The 18,283-nt window shown below is 42.8% G+C and overlaps 1 protein-coding gene and 1 long non-coding RNA gene across 4 annotated transcripts in view; one reads left to right on the top strand and one right to left on the bottom strand.

The window, feature by feature from the left end:
- The window catches only part of SLC22A4 (solute carrier family 22 member 4), a 50,256-nt gene that overhangs the window by 5,773 nt on the left and 26,200 nt on the right, over positions 1-18,283 (bottom strand). For 2 of the 3 annotated variants that reach the window (XM_030818491.1, XM_003259936.4), the window contains exons 4-8: positions 15,962-16,133; positions 10,954-11,080; positions 6,567-6,661; positions 3,482-3,696; positions 2,415-2,597 (exon numbers count right to left, since the gene is read on the bottom strand). In XM_030818491.1, coding sequence (XP_030674351.1) covers positions 2,415-2,597; positions 3,482-3,696; positions 6,567-6,661; positions 10,954-11,080; positions 15,962-16,133 — 792 coding nt within the window. The remainder of the gene's footprint in view (positions 1-2,414; positions 2,598-3,481; positions 3,697-6,566; positions 6,662-10,953; positions 11,081-15,961; positions 16,134-18,283) is intronic. The other variant, XM_030818494.1, reaches the window with a different exon arrangement.
- LOC105739444 overlaps positions 1-18,283 on the top strand; it is a 58,203-nt gene that overhangs the window by 31,171 nt on the left and 8,749 nt on the right. Inside the window, exons 6-7 of the long non-coding RNA XR_001115365.1 lie at positions 3,488-3,629; positions 6,106-6,227. This is a non-coding gene — a long non-coding RNA (uncharacterized LOC105739444). The remainder of the gene's footprint in view (positions 1-3,487; positions 3,630-6,105; positions 6,228-18,283) is intronic.

Below are 18,283 nucleotides of genomic sequence, written 5' to 3'. Positions count from 1 at the left end.
ACTTCATTAGCAATTTTAATTTTGCCCCGGTCCTGTGGTCCTGTGATCTCGCCCTGCCTCCATTTGCCTTGTGATATTCTATTACCTTGTGAAGCACGTGATCTCTGTGACCCACACCCTATTCGTACACTCCCTCCCCTTTTGAAATCACTAATAAAAACTTGCTGGTTTTACGGCTCAGGGGGCATCACGGAACCTGCCGATATGTGATGTCTCCCCCGGACACCCAGCTTTAAAATTTCTCTCTTTTGTACTCTGTCCGTTTATTTCTCAGACCAGCTGACACTTAAGGAAAATAGAAAAGAACCTACATGAAATATTGGGGCTGAATTTCACCCGATATAAACCATTAAAGAATGGGCAAAGAAGGCCAGGCACAGTGGCTCATGTCTGTAATCCCAGCACTTTGGGAGGCCAAGGCAAGTGGATCACCTGAGGTCAGGGGTTCGAGACCAGCCTGACCAATATGATGAAACCCCATCTCTACTAAAAATACAAAAAAAAAAAAATTAGCCGGACATGGTGGCATGCGCCTGTAGTCCCAGCTACTCAGGAGGTTGAGGCAGGAGAGTTGTTTGAACCCAGGCGGCGGAGGTTGCAGTGAGCTGAGATTGTGCCACTGCACTCCAGCCTGGGTGACAGAGTGAGACTCCATCTCCAAAAAAAAAAAAAAAAAAAAAAGGGCAAAGAACATGATCAGTCAGTTCACTGAAAAATAAATAAAATGGCCAAAAAATACACAAAAACATGCTCAACCTCATTCATAATTAATAAATAGGAATAAAAGTAACAATGATATCCATTTTTCACATAACAGATAACCAATGATTAAAAAATTAGGTCGGCCAGGCGCTGTGGCTCAAGCCTGTAATCCCAGCACTTTGGGAGGTTGAGGCGGGTGGATCTCTTGAGCCCAGGAGTTCGAAACCAACCTGGGCAAACTGGCAAAATCCCATCTCTACCAGAAAAAAAAAAATTAGCTGGGCTTGATGGTGTGCATGCCTATAGTTCCAGCTAGTTGGGAGTCTGAGGTGGGAGGATCTCTTGAGCCTGGGAGATTGAGGCTGCAGTGAGCTGGGAATCTAGGATCGCACCACTACACTCCAGAGTGAGACACTGTCTCAAAAAAAAAAAAAAAAAAAGAATTAGGCAATCTTTATTGTTGGTGAGATTATTGAAACAAACACTCTTACCTATTAATAATTAGATTATAATTGGCACAATATGTAGAGTTCAATTTGGGAATATCTATGAAATTTTTTAACAGCACTCTTTGCTCCAGGAATTTTACTTCTATGAATCTACCTGTAAATCCAAATATACATAAGTAAATTCACAAAGGGTGTAGGAGCATAGGAGAATGTTCGTTGTAATGTTATTTGTAATAGCAAAAACCTGGAAATGACCTACATGTCCTCCATTCATTGGAGCCTGGTTAAATGAATTATGTGTTTCAGTATAAAAGTAAGATTTTCATTGTGAAAACTTCAAATAGCATAGAATGTACTGGAAAAAAGTAAAAGTTCACCTCTCCTCTCCCAGGAGGAGCCCTAGAAAACCAACATGAACTGTTTGGTGAGTAGCCCTACAGACATTTTATTTTGCACAACATCATGTACACACACATATATATATAATTTTTTAACGGCACTCTTCGCTCCAGGAATTTTACTTCTATGAATCGATCTGTAGATTATACTTATGTATACTTATTTTAAAATGTACTTATATACATTTTTAAAAGGAGGTACCTATGTAAAAAGAAGGTAAAGGAGCAATATGTAACTATTTGGAATGATATTCTGATACAATGTTAAGTTTAAAAAGTTTCAACATATATAATGTTATTTGTGTGTTTATTCTTTTTATTTTTTATTATTTTTATTTATTTTTGAGACAGAATTTTGCTCTTGTTGCCCAGGTTGGAGTGCAATGGTGCAATGTTGGCTCACTGCAGCCTCTGCCTCCTGGGTTCAAGCAATTCTCCTGGCTCAGCCTCCAGAGTAGCTGGGATTACAGGCACTTGCCACCACACCTGGCTAATTTTTGTATTTTTAGTAGAGACGGGGTTTCGCCATGCTGGCCAGGCTGGTCTTGAACTCCTGGCCTCAGGTGATCCACCCACCTTGGCCTCTCAAAGTGCTGGGATTACATGCATGAGCCACCACGCCTGGCCTGCTTGTATGTTTAAAAAATTATATACATACATGTGTACATGATGTGCAAAACAAAATGTCTGTAGCGCTACTCACCAGTTTGTGGTTGGCTTTCTAGAGCTCCTCCTGGGAGAGGAGAGGTGAACTTGTACTTTTTTCCAGTACATTCTATGCTATTTGATGTTTTCACAATGAAAATCTTACTTTTATATTGAAAACTAATTTAAAGGAAGAACAAATGCAAAAGATGCAGCTCACCGAGGTAAACAAAGTAGGGGGCAATGATGCTACCCACTCTGGAGGCCATGGATGTGACCCCCACAGCCATGTTCCTGACCAGGGTTGGGTAGAGCTCAGCAGTGAAGACATACAGCATGGAGAAAGCAGAGGTGATCCCAAATTTTCCCAGCATCACCAGACCAATGGATAAGAAGTAATAATCTGGAAAAGAGACCCGGTATAAACAAGGGTGCTTTTAGAAGTGATGCTTTCTTATATCAGTTGTTTTTATTGTCCTTTTTGCTTCAGTGGGAGTACTTTTATTAACATAAATATATTCCCAAAATAACATTTTCTCTTCAAATGTCCTAATATTGGGCATGGACAAGGATGGAACTCACGTGAGGGGTGGCTTTGTACTTTGTTCTACTGTTATTCTAGGTCATTAATGCATTCAGTGACCTTTGTCCACTTGTCTTTTGTTTGTTACAACAGTTTCATAGGTAAGCTATTAGCATGTTAATATAGTTAAGGTTTATCTTCAAAGAGGAGGACCAATCCTTTCTATCCTGTTTCTTATTATTAAGAAATATGTATTTCTATTACTATCAATAATTTATTGACATTTTAATATTATGAGAACGTCAGACACAAGGGTAAAAGGGAAGCATATATCCTTTTGTGTGCTATTTAACTACTTAAAGATTCAGACCAGAAAACCACTGAATGTATCCTGGAACCGACATGTCCTACTCACTGTACTACTTGAATATACACCCAGGGAAAAGGTTTGAGAGTAGCCAGAAATTAGGAATCATGACTATGAGTTAAAGGGAGATGTTAGGTGAGTCTTTGTGTGAAGGGGATGACTGGGAGAGTTACTCTTCCTCTTTGGTGCTTTCTGCTTCTCCGAGGCTGTCTCTTCTGTTTGGGGTAGTTGTTTTGAACACAGGGAACAACATACATAGTGAGCAATCACCTGTCTAATTGTCTTATGAATGGCTTATGGTGTAAGGGCTGAATAAACATGGAGCAGTGACTCAGAAGCAGCCTAGTCAATATGTGGGTCTTTTCTGGTAAGCTGTTCATCTTGGTTAACTTCTTACCCACAGGTACCAGTTGAATGAAGAGAAGCACACCTCCTCCCCAGAACAGTACTGCAGCTATGATATAACGCCTGGGCAGGGTTCGCAATAGCAGCCAGGCTGTAATGTAAGCTGGAATTTCAATCAAGGCAGAGAGGAAACAGTTCAGGTAGGCATCTCCATGTAAATTAGGAGTATCCAGAGACAGAGCAAAATAACCCACTGAGGTCAGCATCCTGAAAGAAAAAGGTAAAAATGTCAAAGGGATGGTGTGAATCGCTCTAAAATTTTATGATGGTCAAGAAATTCTCTATATCTTGCTGTCCTATAAGTAGCCACTACCCTCATTGGCTACTTAAATTTAAATAAATTAAAATTAAATAAAATTACAAATTCAGTTCCTTAGTTACACTAGCCACACTTCAAGTGCTCAATAGCCACGTGTAGCTAGTGGCTACTATACTGAACAACATAGATATGAAACATTTCCGTCACTGCAGAAAGTTCTATTGGACTGTGCTAGTCTGGATATACCAATATTCAACAATAACTTTTCTCAGCTAGTTGATTTCAAGTTTTCCTATTTCCTGAATAGTTTGTACCTCCTCAATCTCTTAGAGCTATTATTTGAAGAAAAAATATTAATCACATCAGTGAACATAAAATCCAGATTTCATTCGTTAACAAAAAAAGAGATACAAGGGTCATACTGTGGGATTCACTTAGAATAAATTCTGATTCTCTTTAGGGAAAAGAGTGAATGTCCCCTAATGCTTCAAAGTATCACAGACTGCAGCCTGTATATTCTGTCATTACAGGTGTATAGTATATATACACCACACATGTATATTATGTTATGAGTGGTGGCTCATGCCTGAAATCCCAGCACTTTGGGAGACCAAGGCAGGCGAATCACCTGAGGTCAGGAGTTTGAGACCACCCTGGCCAACATGGTGAAACCCCATCTCTACTTAAAAGACAAAAATTAGCCAGGCATGATGGTGGCATGTGCCTATAATCCCAGCTACTTGGGAGGCTGAGACAGGAGAATTGCTTGAACCCAGGAGGCAAAGGTTGCAGTGAGCTGAGATCGCACCATTGCACTCCAGCCTGGATGACAGATTGAAACTCCATCTCAAAAAAAATAAGAACAAAAATAAAATAAAAAAATAAGCTTCTCTGTGGAAAAAATAACTATGTAACTGAGTACCCCCATTTTTCTAAGAGATAGTTTATTTTCTCTCTCTCTTCTTTTCTCTTTCCTCCTTTTCTGCACTTTCTACTTAGCTCTTTGGAAGTGCAGTGATAGCATTTTAACCTCTTCTTCACTGGACACTCCCTGCAGGGCAAATTTATCTAACTATGTGCTTAGAAGCTCCAGAGTGGAACTCTCACCCCCCAGATTTCCTCAAGCGATATCAGTCAATTTCCAACCCAACGTATGCCTGCTAGAGTTTTTGGCCACCTATACCACCTGTTTCTGCCCATGAAGGTGCCAACTCAACTGCCCAGTAGATAAGGCAGCAAGCTAGCCCTCTGATCCCTCACCTGCTCGCGTCCTCCCCTGCCTTTTAGAAGTGCCTGCTTTCCGCTTCAAAAAGAGGAGCAGTACCCTTCAGGCAGGAAGCTGATACCTTTCTCCCTAAGCTAGCTTTGGAATAAAAAGTCACTTTCCTTACCTCAGACCTTGCTCTTGTTAATTGGACGTTGCAAGCTGTGAGTGACTCAACCTGAGTTTTTGTTAAAACTGCACTATGCAGCACCCCTGTGTAGAAATTTGCTTATTATTAACATGACTGAGAAGCAGAGGATATCTGAAAAATGATTTCAGGAACACTGGTGATCTTTTTACACATACTAGACCCAAATTAGATAATACAAGGACTAATTCATAAACAAAACAAATAATTATGCTCAAGGGATCTTAGTGATTTTCCCATTTAGTAATAGGAGCAGCTTAGATAGAACTAGTGACTAATTTTTTATTAGCTTAGTAGCACCACTGCCCAAGAACATTTGTACCAGGGATATATGCTGAAATGTAAGAACTAAGAAGGCCATGTACCTAGGACACACTTGCTTAATTCAGAGGCATAAGCTCTGTCATTGTTCTCTTCTAATTGCCAAGTAGGATGGCCCTTAAAAATAAACTTAGATTAGCTGCAGCCTAAATCTACCAGTTCTGACGATCATCGCGTGTGTGTGTGTGTGTGTGTGTGCTGCCATCATAGAGTAGGAATTTTCTTTTTTCCTTTTCCTTTTTTCTTGGCAGATAAATTATTAAATCTAATCTATAAAGCCAACTCAGTATTTCTGTGCCTGAAAGCCACTTGTTAGTTTGCTATTGGCACGTGTAGAAAGGTGATCAAGGCTCCAATCCGGGTAATGGGGATCTAGGTTATTCTAGCCTCAGTGTTCAATTGCCAGGTCAGCTTCAGGAAGCAGGAGTTGAATTAGCATTTCTGCCTCAGGCACCACGGACATCATTAGTCTTAATCTCATAATTTTTGGTGGGGAGGGAACTGTTACCCAGGGACATCAATGATTTCAATCCCATAACTTTAGGAGGGGGAAGGGAATGCTTTCCCTTTGGGTCTCAGTACTGCAGACTTAAATACTGTACCCTGTGACTTTTTTTTTTTTAGATGGAGTCTTGCTCTGCTGCCCAGACTGGAGTGCAGTAGTGCGATCTAGGCTCGCTGCAACCTCCACCTCCTGGGTTCAAGTGATTCTCCTGCCTCAGCCTCCCAAGTAGCTGGGATTACAGGTATATGCCACCATGCCCAGGTAATTTTTGTATTTTTAGTAGAGATGGGATTTCACCATGTTAGCTAGATTCATCTCGAACTCCTGACCTCAGCTGATCTGCCCACCTTGGCCTCCCAAAGTGCTGGGATTACAGGTGTGAGCCACTGCGCCCAGTGACATTTTTCAATATCTAGTCCCATGAACTGAATAGAGGCATTTCAAAATAATTTAGAATTTTATAATCTTAATTTTTCCTCAGGAAAACCCAAGCATTGCCATAATGTTCCTCTGAGTTAAAGAAAATCAGTTGCATACTTATGTGCTGGATGTCTACATTTCCAGGTCACTTATTACTTACCATAGCAGCAAAGACATAATGGTCATTATAGCAATATTCCGAGTCCTGAACAGGTCCAGAATGAAAGCTTTCTGCTGCTTTAGGGGATTTAGCTCCTGTAACCAAAATAATGCAAATAACCATGAGATAAAGAGGTAGTAAGGAAGTATCTTTGGCTGTGATGCATGGGGAAAACTTATGCATGCAACTCTCAGTTCACCTTGACTATGCTTAGAAGTCTGGGGATTGGAGGCAATAGGGCATCTACATATATGACACTTATTCTGACACTTTAAAATGTTTGTAGCCCATTCTACACAGAAGCCTTTTAAATATATAACACCCCCTTTCCTGTCTCGTTATACAAAGCCTGTTGGCTAACATAGCCTTTCACTGACTGACAGTCAGAGAATGGATGTCATTTACCACACTGATCTGTGATCCTCAGGACTGCCTATTGAAGGGTAGGGCCATGTAGTCCCTTCCTTGAGGCCACGTCTGCTTTTTACACTCTCTGTTTATTTGTTTTTTTTAGATGGAGTCTCACTCTGTGGCCCAGGCTGGAGTGCAGTGGTGTGATCTCAGCTCACTTCAACCTCCACCTCCCAGGTTCAAGTGATTCTCCTGCCTCTCAGCCTCCTGAGTAGCTGGGATTACAGGTGAGCATCACCACATCTGGCTAATTTTTGTATTTTTTGTAGAGACGGGGTTTCACTATGTTGGCCAGGTTGGTCTCAAACTCCTGGCCTCAAGCAATCTGCCCACTTTGGCCTCCCAAAGTGCTGGGATTACCAAGCCTTGCTTTTTACACTTCTCTTGTTGTAGTCTTTTAGCATCAGAACGGACTTCAGTTTACTGGCGGGCCTTGGGCAAGTAACGATCCTCTCTGAACTTTAGCTTACTGCTCTATAAAATGGGTATATTAATTGGGAGTTGAGAGATTAAATGAGATCATATATATATAGCTTAGCACAGTGCTTGAACCATGGTAAATGTCCAATAAATTTAAACTATTATTATTATTACTGTATCATTGAGGAAAAGAGGCTAGCCATCAGCGGTCAGTGACAAATCTTTACTGCCATTAATGGGCTTATACTCTTTCACTTTGATTTATATTTATTTACTTGTTTGTTTTTTGAGAGGAAGTTTCACTCTTGTCGCCCAGGCTGGAGTACAGTGGCGCAATCTCAGCTCACTGCAACCTCCGCCTCCCAGGTTCAAGCAATTCTCCTGCCTCAGCCTCCTGAGTAGCTGGGATTACAGGCACCTGCCACCACACCCGGCTAATTTTTGTATTTTAGTAGAGATGGGGTTTTGCCGTATTGGGCAGACTGGTCTCAAACTCCTGACTTCAGGTGATCCATCTACTTCAGCTTCCCAAAGTGCTGGGATTACAGGTGTGAGCCACCGCGCCCGGCCTATTCTTTTGCTTTTAATTTGCTGATATTAACTTGCCATGAATTATGAATCAAGGTAACTAAGCTGATTAGAATTGAAACTAACATAAAAGTTATTAGGCTATGAGATGGAGAATCTCTCAGGGATGAAGTACCAAGACTTTGTGACTTTGTGGCCCTACAGTGCATGCACAGTAAGAGACTGATGGAGGAGTTTCTATTATGAAGAAGTGGGAGTGCCAGGCCTGCCTTCACAGCAGGTGCTCTCCAAATGTGAGTGTCCTTCTTTCTAGGAATCATCAGACACTTACACAGCTCACAGCCACACTGCCTTTTCTCTCCCGCACTATTTGGATTGTAGAGCCCCAGAATATGCCCCCAGCAGAACAACCCTGGTATTATAACAAAGCAAAGCCACTGCATAAACTAGTGGGAACCAGACATCCTCTTGGAGGGTTCTGCGGTGGTGCACACAGACAGGACCTGTGGACCAGTCCTGTGCTAACACTTGGTGGTTCCACAGGGCCCTTCTCAAATGCAGGTTGCCAGGTTCCTCCCTGGGCTTGCCTACTTCTACTCTTTTGAACAGAGGCCTGAGAATCTGTATTCTTAAAGCACTTGTGTGATTGTGATGAGCAGCCAGGATTGGAAACCTCAAAACAAGAATATCCTTGTATCCAGTGGTTGTCCCTGGCCTGGGTGGAGGCACCAAAATGTCTTCGGATCAGGTACCAGGAGCAGGTTGAAGGTGCTTCTTCTGAAGCCAAGGATGCTTGAGATTGCTTTCTGAGACAATACTCTATATCTTTTCCTGTCCAAGTTAATGCTACTGCCTCTAACATGAAGTGAAAAATCATAGTTATTAAGAGCATGTACTCTGGTGCCTGGGAGAACTAGGTCACAAATCCCAGTTTAACATCTGTGTGATCCTGGGCAAGTTATTTAACTTCACTGTGCCTTAGTGTCTTTTTTTGAAAAAAAAAAATGCATGAGCAGAACACAGTGCCTGGCATTTGGTAGGCTCTTCAATATCATTCTAAATAGGGTGCATTTGCTGGTGCAGGGCTCTGCAGATCCTCCTAAAGAGGATCCTACGGGAGGTGAGCATGGGAGATGACCAGGCCTCAGGAAAGCGCAAGCCCCCTTTCCCTTAATGGGTTTGTCTAGCTCAGGCTAGATGTGCATCATGACAGGAAGAAAGAAGGCACTGTCATGCTGAGAATGGTGGCTCACATCTGTAATCCTAGCCCTTTGGGAGGCTGAGGCAGGAGGATTGCTTGAGCCCAGGAGTTTGAGACCAGCCTGGGCAACATAGTGAAACCTTGTCTCTACAAAAAAAATACAAAAAGTTAGCTGGGTTTGGTGGCAAATGCCTGTAGTCCCAGCTTGGGAGGTTGAGGTGGGAGGATTGCTTGAGCCCAGAAGGTCGAGGCTACATTGACCTATAATTGCACCACTGCACTCCAGCCTGAGCAACACAGTGAGACTCAATTTTTTTTAAAGTGTGTATATATATATATATACACACACATACACATATATAAATGTGTGTATATATGTGTGTGTGTGTATATATATATATAAAATATATAAAGGCACTGCTAGAACCATGTGTTTTAACACTGAACTATATTCTTATTTGTGCATAACTATATATCTCATATCTATTTTATGATTGCTTTCATCCATGTAGGTAGATCCCTACAACTAGACTGTAAGTTTCGCAGATAGGAACCAGGCCACCTAGCTGATAAATACCAATAAACACCGAGCACAGCCCCGAAGGGCAGAAGTGTTAGACATTCCCAGTGTTGTTGTTGTTGTTGTTGTTTTATCCATTTAAATGGACTGAGACTTGAAATGGACTTCTTGATTTGAAGGGCAAAGGATTAAGGGATGTTTTGTCCTGGCAGCCCTCTGAGAGCTTGAGGTCATGGCCACTCTAAGCCTCTAGCCATAGCCAGAGTATCTGCTTCTGGAAAAGGTCCTGAAGGCCAGAGATCGGGGAAGCTGTTGGGGTGAGCAGTGGCATGCCCACTGTCCTCTACAGAGTTCTGTTTTCCGCACTACATGCTTTGGTGCAGGGCATGTATAATGTTACTGAAGCCACCACAGTCTTTTTTACGTGTCCTGAGCAGACTCCTACCTATCTCCTAGACAGGAATGCCCTGCCCCATCCTCTCCACTCATTTAAGTGAGTCCTTTTGTCCTCCCTGGCTTGGACCTGCCTCCAGCCGTGGGCCACCCTGCTCTCTTTCTCTGTATTGCTGGCACACAGTGTCTCTACTTGGATACTTACCATTTCCTCCCTTATGCCATGCTTTATCTTTTTATCTAATCCTCTTGCCCATCTTAGTTACATTCTATGTTCCTTTAGAATTGGGGCTGTGTCTTATTTTCTTATTTCCTCTAGGAGCCAGCACGGTGTGTGGCACACTGCATATCCTTACAAACTGTCAGGAGGTGTGGCTGCTTCCACAGAATATCAGCTTTTCCTTGTGGCCACCAGCTTTCAAGGGTGAATCCTCAAGCCTGTGCTTTCAGGCCTTAAGGTTCTAGACATGATACAGAGCGAGACTAAAGACATGCATAGCTTCCTCAGCAGTCTGTGGTAAGATTCAGGGTACAGTGGAGAACCCAGCGTGGACTAGCCCTGAAACATATTTTCCCACTTAATCTGGACATTTAAAAACCATCAGTTCATAGCTGTGTCAGTGGTTTGGAGCAATGCCAATAGAAAGTTGATGATAAACTTGCAGAATAAGGGGAACTAATATTTAATGAATGCTTGCTATTTGCTAAGCAGTTTACATATATTATTGCATTTAATTCTTATAAACAGCCCTTTAAGGTGGATTTTATCTTAGAATTTAATCATGATTGTGTTCCTAAGGCCTAGTGCAATGCCTGGTACATAGTGGGCACTTAACAAATATTGAATTAAGTTAAATTCCATAAAATCAAGAATGCATAGCTGATCTCAAGAGGAAACATCTGCAAATGCTTACCTCCACAGAATCAAATATCACTGCTGGTACAGCTATGTTGTTCATTTTTGCAGCTTTTTGGATGATATCTTCAGCCTCTCTAAATCTTCCCTGGGATATCAGCCATCGGGGAGATTCAGGAATGAACCTATAATTTATTTTTAATATTTAATAATTTTTCACAACAGCAGGGTTCCCCCAAATAGTTTTAATTTTGTAAAATTCTAGTTTGTCTTTTTAAAGGGAGTCCACATAAGATTTCTATTGGAGCATAGGAATAAATAAAAGCACCTTCAAGTTTCAAACTTCTGATCAAATTATAAGACTAATCATCAGTTGTGCTTGAGACCAGGACCAGACCATAAGGGGTGACATTAACTATGGGCATGTTTGAGCCAGGGCTCTGGAGAAGTTCATCCAAAACTTATAGGTAGTGTGGCTCATAAAAGAAACATAGCTACTAGACTATAAGTTCCCCTAGAGAAGAGACTGTCTTTGCAGTGGGTTCATCCTAAGGAGAATTGCTGGTGTCCCAGCTGGTGATGTTCACAGTTTATTGGGAAAAGGATGGCCAGGGCACCTGTGTTCTTGATCTTTTCCTTTAGTCAAAAGAGAAGGTGAGGGCACTGACACCCCCCTGTGTGGGGTCCCCATGGCTTTCAACAGATTCTCAGATCAGTGAGTGCCCAAACCAGTTTTTGGGAGATGAGCCCCAATGTTGTCTTTTTGTTAATGTCTAAAAGCTTATTGTTTTAAATTACATAGTATATTCCCATTTATAGCTGATGCTCAAACACAGTTGCAAATAATAGGACTTTTGTTCTTTCTAAATTTTTATTTCTCAAAATCTTTTAGCCATTCCCCTGTCAGCTCTCATTTTCCTTACCTATTGTCAGTACAGATGGTCCCTAACTTATGATGGTTCTACTATAGGAGAAAAATGATATGCATTAAGTAGAAACCTTACTTTGAGTACTCATACATACAGCCATTCTGTTGTTCACTTTCAGTACAGTATTTAATAAATTACATGAAATATTCAACACTTAATTATAAAATCGATTTTGTGTTAGAAAATTTTGCCCAATTGTAGACTAACGTAAGTGTTCTGAGCATGTTTAAGATAGGTCAGGCTGAGCTATGATATTTGGTAGGGATGTAGGGCAGGCAAGCTCCAGAGTGGGGTTTGGCCCATGAGGGTTCTTGGCTTTGCCCAGGAAAGAATTCAAGGGCCAACTGGAAGTGGAAGAAAACAGCTTTATTGAAGAGGCAATGTTACAGCTCCGTGACTGCTCCTGCAGAGCAGGGCTGCCCCACAGGCAGAGAGTAGCAGCTCAGGACAGTTTTGCACTCATATTTATAACTACTTTTAATTACATATAGATGAAAGGTCAGTTTATGCAGAAATTTCTAGGGAAAGCGTAGTAATTTTTGGGTCATTGCCATGGAAAGGGGCGATAAAGCCTGAGTGTTGTCATGGCAACAGTAAACTGACATGGCACACGGGTGGGCGTGTCTTACGGAAAGCGTCTTCTGCCCTGGCTCTGTTTTAGCTGGTCCTCAATTTGGTCCGGTGTCCAAGCCCTGCCTCTGGAGTCGTGTCTGGCCTCCTACCTCAGTAGGTTAGGTGTATTGACCTAGAATATTCTCAATTTACAATGGGCTTATTGGGATGTAACTCCCTTATAAGTCGAAGAGCATTTGTACTTAGCCTAGAAAACAAATTGTAAGTAGAAGACACAGAGTCCTCTATAGTTAATTGGCCCCAAATCCACGCTAGGAATTAGCTCAGAGCAAAACAAATGACCAACCAGCAGGTCCCCTCTCCAGCTTACTAGCACATGAGTTGAAAAATGAGCCTAGTTTGCATTTTTCAGAATATGCCTTTAGTTAGTCCCTGTAGGAACTACAATAATGTTAGGTCACTGACTCTCAGTAATTAGAACTGTGATGTCCAATAGAAACTTCTGAAATGTTCTGTATCTGTGCTAAGACAGCATCCACTAACCACATGTAGCTATTGAGCTAGTGTGATTGAAGAAATGAAAATTTAATTTTATTTACTTTTAATTAATTTTAACTTAAATAGCTGCATGTGGCTGGTGGCTACTATATTAGCGCAGAATTAGAGATCTTACCACACAGCCACGATATACCTCATGGATGGATGCTTCTACTTTGGGCCAGTATCTTTCTCCAACCAGATTATGCTTAGAAACATCCTACCTTTTTTTCTACAGACCACTGGCCTCAGATTCTTAATGTTTAATCAGCTAGAAATTGCATAGCTTTCCTCATGTTGCATCTATGGCCTGCTTCCCTACCCTATCCCCACCCACTATACACATACTCCATTCACACCTGTGGCCACTTACTGCCAAGCCTTTTAAAGGAAACGTGGGACATAAAAAGTCCCCCAAACCACCAGCAGTGCCTCTATGTAGGTTTACCTCCCATTTCTAGCCCACTGTACTCAGGGCCACTGGTATCTCCAGTTTTGAATTGCTTTGATTTTTTTTTTGGTGCACATAATGTCAAATCTAGCTGATCATTTCAAAAGTCAATGGAGTGCCAAATGAGGTTGCACACTATAATCTCTCTGTAGATTTAATTCAGACTAAACAGGAGTGAGGTGTTGCTGGAGAGCTCGTCTCATACTGAGCAGGCGGCAGGGTCCATGTCAGCTCTAAGCATCCCTCCATACCCCAACCACTAGACGGATGAGTATCCTTTTGGGAAGCCCCACCTGCAAGGATGGGATGTTCAGAAGAAAGTTATTTTCTTTTACAGGAAAATGGTAAGACCACTGGTAAATGTTCAGGTGGAGCACTCAGCTTGTCAGTGCTGGTCCCGTGCTGGCCTCTGTCTGGGGCAAGTCCCTGGTACAGTATGCCCACAGCCAGGAGCATTCATGGACCAGCTCCTGGGGAACAGAAGAAAGAGCTCTCCTTAGGGCAGAGAGAGCAGGCTCCCTGTGGGATGGACCTTCTCTGCTGGAAACTGGAGGCTGACTCTGGAGGGCTAATGGATTAGAGCTGTTCATTCCTCGCTGTGACATATGGTCCCGAGGCAAAGATCCCATCCCTACTAATCTCTGTACAGCCCATCGGAGGCTTTATATTGTTATTCTCTCTCTCTCTTTCTCTCTGATAGAATCATACATTAATAAGATTGACTATAACTTTTTTTCTGAGACAGCATCTCATTCTATCCAGTCTGGAGTGCAGTGGCATGATCACATAGCTCACTGTAATCTCGAACTCCCGGGCTCAAGGGACCCTCCCACCTCCGCCTCCTAAGTAGCTGGGACTACAGGCGCTTACCACTGCACCCAGCTAATTTTTTATTTTTAGTACAGACAGGGTTTTGCCATGTTGCCCAGGCTGGTTTCAAACTGCTGGGCTAAAGTGATCCTCCCACCTTGGCCCCCCAAAGTGCTGGGATTACAGGTGTGAACCACCATACCTGGCTAATTATAACATTTTGAAAGTACTGTTCTCTTAGGTCAAAATGACAACTAGAGCCAGAGAACATAGTTTATTAAAATTATTCAGCTGAAGAGGCAGAAAAGAACCTTTGAATAATCTTGTCTTGTGTCTTGAGAGAACCTCTAGTCACTAACATCTTTTCCAGTAAATTCAGCTAGCAAGGGAGTTGTGGCGAGAAGGGCAAATGATGATGATGATAATCACTCTCATTCAGAAAATTGCTCTGCTCTTGTAAATCTGGGATGCTTTCCTTGGAGGCACAGCTATGTAGATCATGGCCAGCCCTTATTCACTGCTCCTCAGGCCAGGCTTCCTGGTCCCCAGACAGGGTTCCAGAGGAATGTTGCAAATCAGAATAATACCTAACCTTTAACATACTGTCAACTCCCCCTGCACACTTCATGCCAATAATTTACACTGGTAAATCACAGCACTCTTACAGGTCATGAGAATACAGGGGCTTAGAGTGAGCCCACCTGACCTGCGCTGTCTAGTCAGACAGGTGGCCTGCCTGTCAACCTCTATGATTGCCTAACAGCTACAGTAAGATAAAGGCCTAGACAGCTTCCCAGTCAGGAGATGTCCAAAGGACAGGGCAACCATGAGGTCTAGTCTAAATTGTGAGTTCCAAAAAATGGTCAAAGAAGCTTGTGTGATGTGTAAGCAGGTAGAAGTTATGCAGTTCGGTGAAAACAGTCAGTGCTGGAAGATTTGACTTTGATATAATGAAATCAAACCAAGAATGAATGAGAGAGGAAGAGAATGAGAGAGAGATAGAGCCAGACCCACCAATGGAAGGAATCCCCTTTTCTCTTGCTTAAATATGAAAAAGCAAAGAAACAGGAAATCTCCAAAAAGAGGGTATGGGTATGTCTGACACCTTGTTCCATGATTTTTAATTTATTCTTTCACCTGAAATCCCCCAGATAGTCATATTGGGTAAGACTGAGGCCAGAATCTTCAAACTTTGTTATTCCTATAACTGTTGTGTTAAAACTGAGTTGGGAGGTTGTGGGAGGAAAGAAGAGAACATTTCTCTAATAATTTATTAAATAAAAAGTAATTTTCTCACTCTTCAAGACATAGCAAATAAATAGGCACACTATCATAGTGCTAATAAATAGGCTTCCCTTTCATAGATGCTAATCATTATATGATAGGGAAGCTTGAAGAATTACATTAGTTGGATAGAGTGAGATTTTTCTAGAGAGAGAAAAGCGATGAAAGAGCAGGGGGCAGAGTTAAAAACAACAAAATCCAACACCACCAGCTCCACAAATAACAAGTAGCAACAGAAAGAGTGGTTGGTGTCAAGGAAGAGATTGGAATCCTGAGAATGTGCTTTTTAGGACAATGGAGACTCAAAATCCAGCACACAGGCCCACCCACAATGAGGCAAAACCTCTCCCGGCTTGGAAGCTGGCCTCCACGAGTTCCGTGGAGCTCATGCAAGCCCAGGCTAGGTCAGCACCAGGCTCCAGGTGTGTTCCAGGTGTGCTGACCCGCAGCAGAGGGCCTGTCTGGGGACGAGTCACACTCACCACCACAGCGGGACACACAGCACTCCCGGCACCGTCAGCGCCAGCAGCAGCATCCGCCAGTCTCTGATGAAGTAAGCAAACAGTGGCAGCAGCATATAGCCAACTGCAAAAAATGTGCACACTCCTAATGTAGAGAATATAATACGAACTGACTTGCCAAGAATTTCTGTTCCTGTTCAAAACAAGGGAGGAGTATTAGCATATTAACTCACTTCAATATTTGCTTTTTATATCATTATGTGGCAGTTAGAGTTCAAACTATCACCACTTAGAAAAGGGGAAAGGCATTTGCCTCATGGCCCAGAGCAGGCATGGTCAGGGTAGAGGAAGGTGGGACGTGATCCAAGACTTGGCAACTTATAGAAGGTTGAATTTCTATGAGATTTTAATAGAGTCATAGATTTATTTATTTATTTTTAATTAATTTATTATTATTATTATTATTATTTTTGAGACAACGTCTCCCTCTGTTGCCCGGGCTGCAGTGCAGTGGCATGATCTCAGCTCACTGCAACCTCCGCCTCCCAAGCTCAAGTGACCTTCCCACTTCAGCCTTCCAAATAGCTTGGACTACAGGCATGCACCACCATGCCTGGCTAATTTGTATATTTTTAGTAGAGACAGAGTTTCGCCATGTTGGCCAGGCTGGTCTTGAACTCGTGACCTCAAGTGATCCACCTGCCTTGGCCTCCCAAAATGTTGGGATTACAGGCGTGAGCCACCGCACCTGGCCAACTTATTTTAAGGCCATTCCATGTCATAAAAATATCATGCCCAGCCCCAAGAGCTAATCCCTTCTGAGAATGCCAAATTTCCAAAATAAGAGCCCCAACATGAGAAGCAGAGAGAGCATTTCAGGAGACAAGCAGTGGCTCTTCTGAGGGGCCATGTGGGGTCACGGTGTGTGTAGCCTTTCCAACAGTTCTGAACTGTAAATAAATAGACATTGGCCCATCAGGAAGCAGTGGAGAGTTCACCGTTTCCAAGACCTCAGGGCACACTTACCCATGCCTGAGCCCTGAGAAATCAGTTGGAGGGAGCTGGCTCTGAAGGTGCACAGACAGGCCTTCAGCACCCAGGACTGAATTCCCTGCAGGCATGCTGTGCCCAGAGATCAGCCCACACAGACACAGTCCATTTGGACCAAGGAAAGAAAAGCAGGCGCTGTTCTGCTGCCCCTACAGGCAGCAGCCCTAGACCTGGCCACACACCCATTGAACTCCACAGAGCTTTCCCTGAATAGCAGAAAGGCCCATGACTGCTTGGTGCGGGCACTGCTTTTTGGGAAAGGACATGCAGGCGACTATTGGCCCCTGCTCTGCTCACTGCCACATTGGATCACTCAGCACCAGATGGGAGTCCAAGAATAAAGCTCCTTCTCTTGTCACGGAGCTCCAGGCCCTTTCCACAGAGTCTGCCCTTGGTTCTCTACACCTGGGGCGGAGACTTGACCAATGGCAATGGCTCTACCTTTTGTTGGGGATCTGCCCCCGCTACAGAGAAGTGGCCTGGAAGATACAAAACAGATAATTCAAGGTCATTCATGCTTGCCTTTTAAGAGAGATTTTCTCGGTCACGTTTATCTGCTCTAGGCACAGGCTAAGGGATTAAGAGTTAATTCCAGAGAAGCAGCAAAATTACTCTGTTGGCTGGTTTCTCATTTTACCACCTACCTGTTCCCATCCCACCCCACTCATTCTCCTTCACTGTTCATAACTGAGAGATCTGCCTCAGTGGGTCCCTCTCGAGAGGCCATTTAAAAATCCAGACTGATAGAAACAGCCAGTACTTTATGCCTCCTGCATCCCATGTTGGAGACAATTGCCCTCACCACCCAGAGCATTGCTCAGCCTATAAACCCATTTCCAAGGATAGGGCCTGACTTCTTTGAGGATCATGAGTACGATTTCCAGGTCTTTTCTGACCTCATTAATGACCTTCCTGCTATGCACTGGTTTCTAAACCCTTTGGCTGTGATTATGATGTGGAAATAAATAGAAGGTGCTTTATTCCTAAGCAGAGATTCGGCGGCAGAGGGTTTGATTTTGGAAAAGAGAAAGTGCGCAAGATCAAGTGAGAATCTTGTAGAATTGTGAGGCCAGAGGAGCTTTCTCCTACCTTCATGACCTTGTTAAGAAAGGAAAAGTTACACTACTGGGTTCCTGGATAATCTCCCTCTCTAAGCGTGGGTCTCAGACCAGAACAGTTATATAACTTTGCAGAATGCATGTTCGGGACAGAGACTTTGTAGGTCTCTCTCTTTGCCTTCCTATGGACAGCAGGGACGGTACAAAATGAAATAATTCCTTTTTAGCCCTACTT

Source organism: Nomascus leucogenys, chromosome 2, assembly GCF_006542625.1.
Source record: "Nomascus leucogenys isolate Asia chromosome 2, Asia_NLE_v1, whole genome shotgun sequence".
NCBI lineage: Eukaryota > Metazoa > Chordata > Mammalia > Primates > Hylobatidae > Nomascus > Nomascus leucogenys.
Note: the sequence above shows the minus strand (reverse complement) of the source record. Positions and strands in the feature narration are given on the sequence as shown.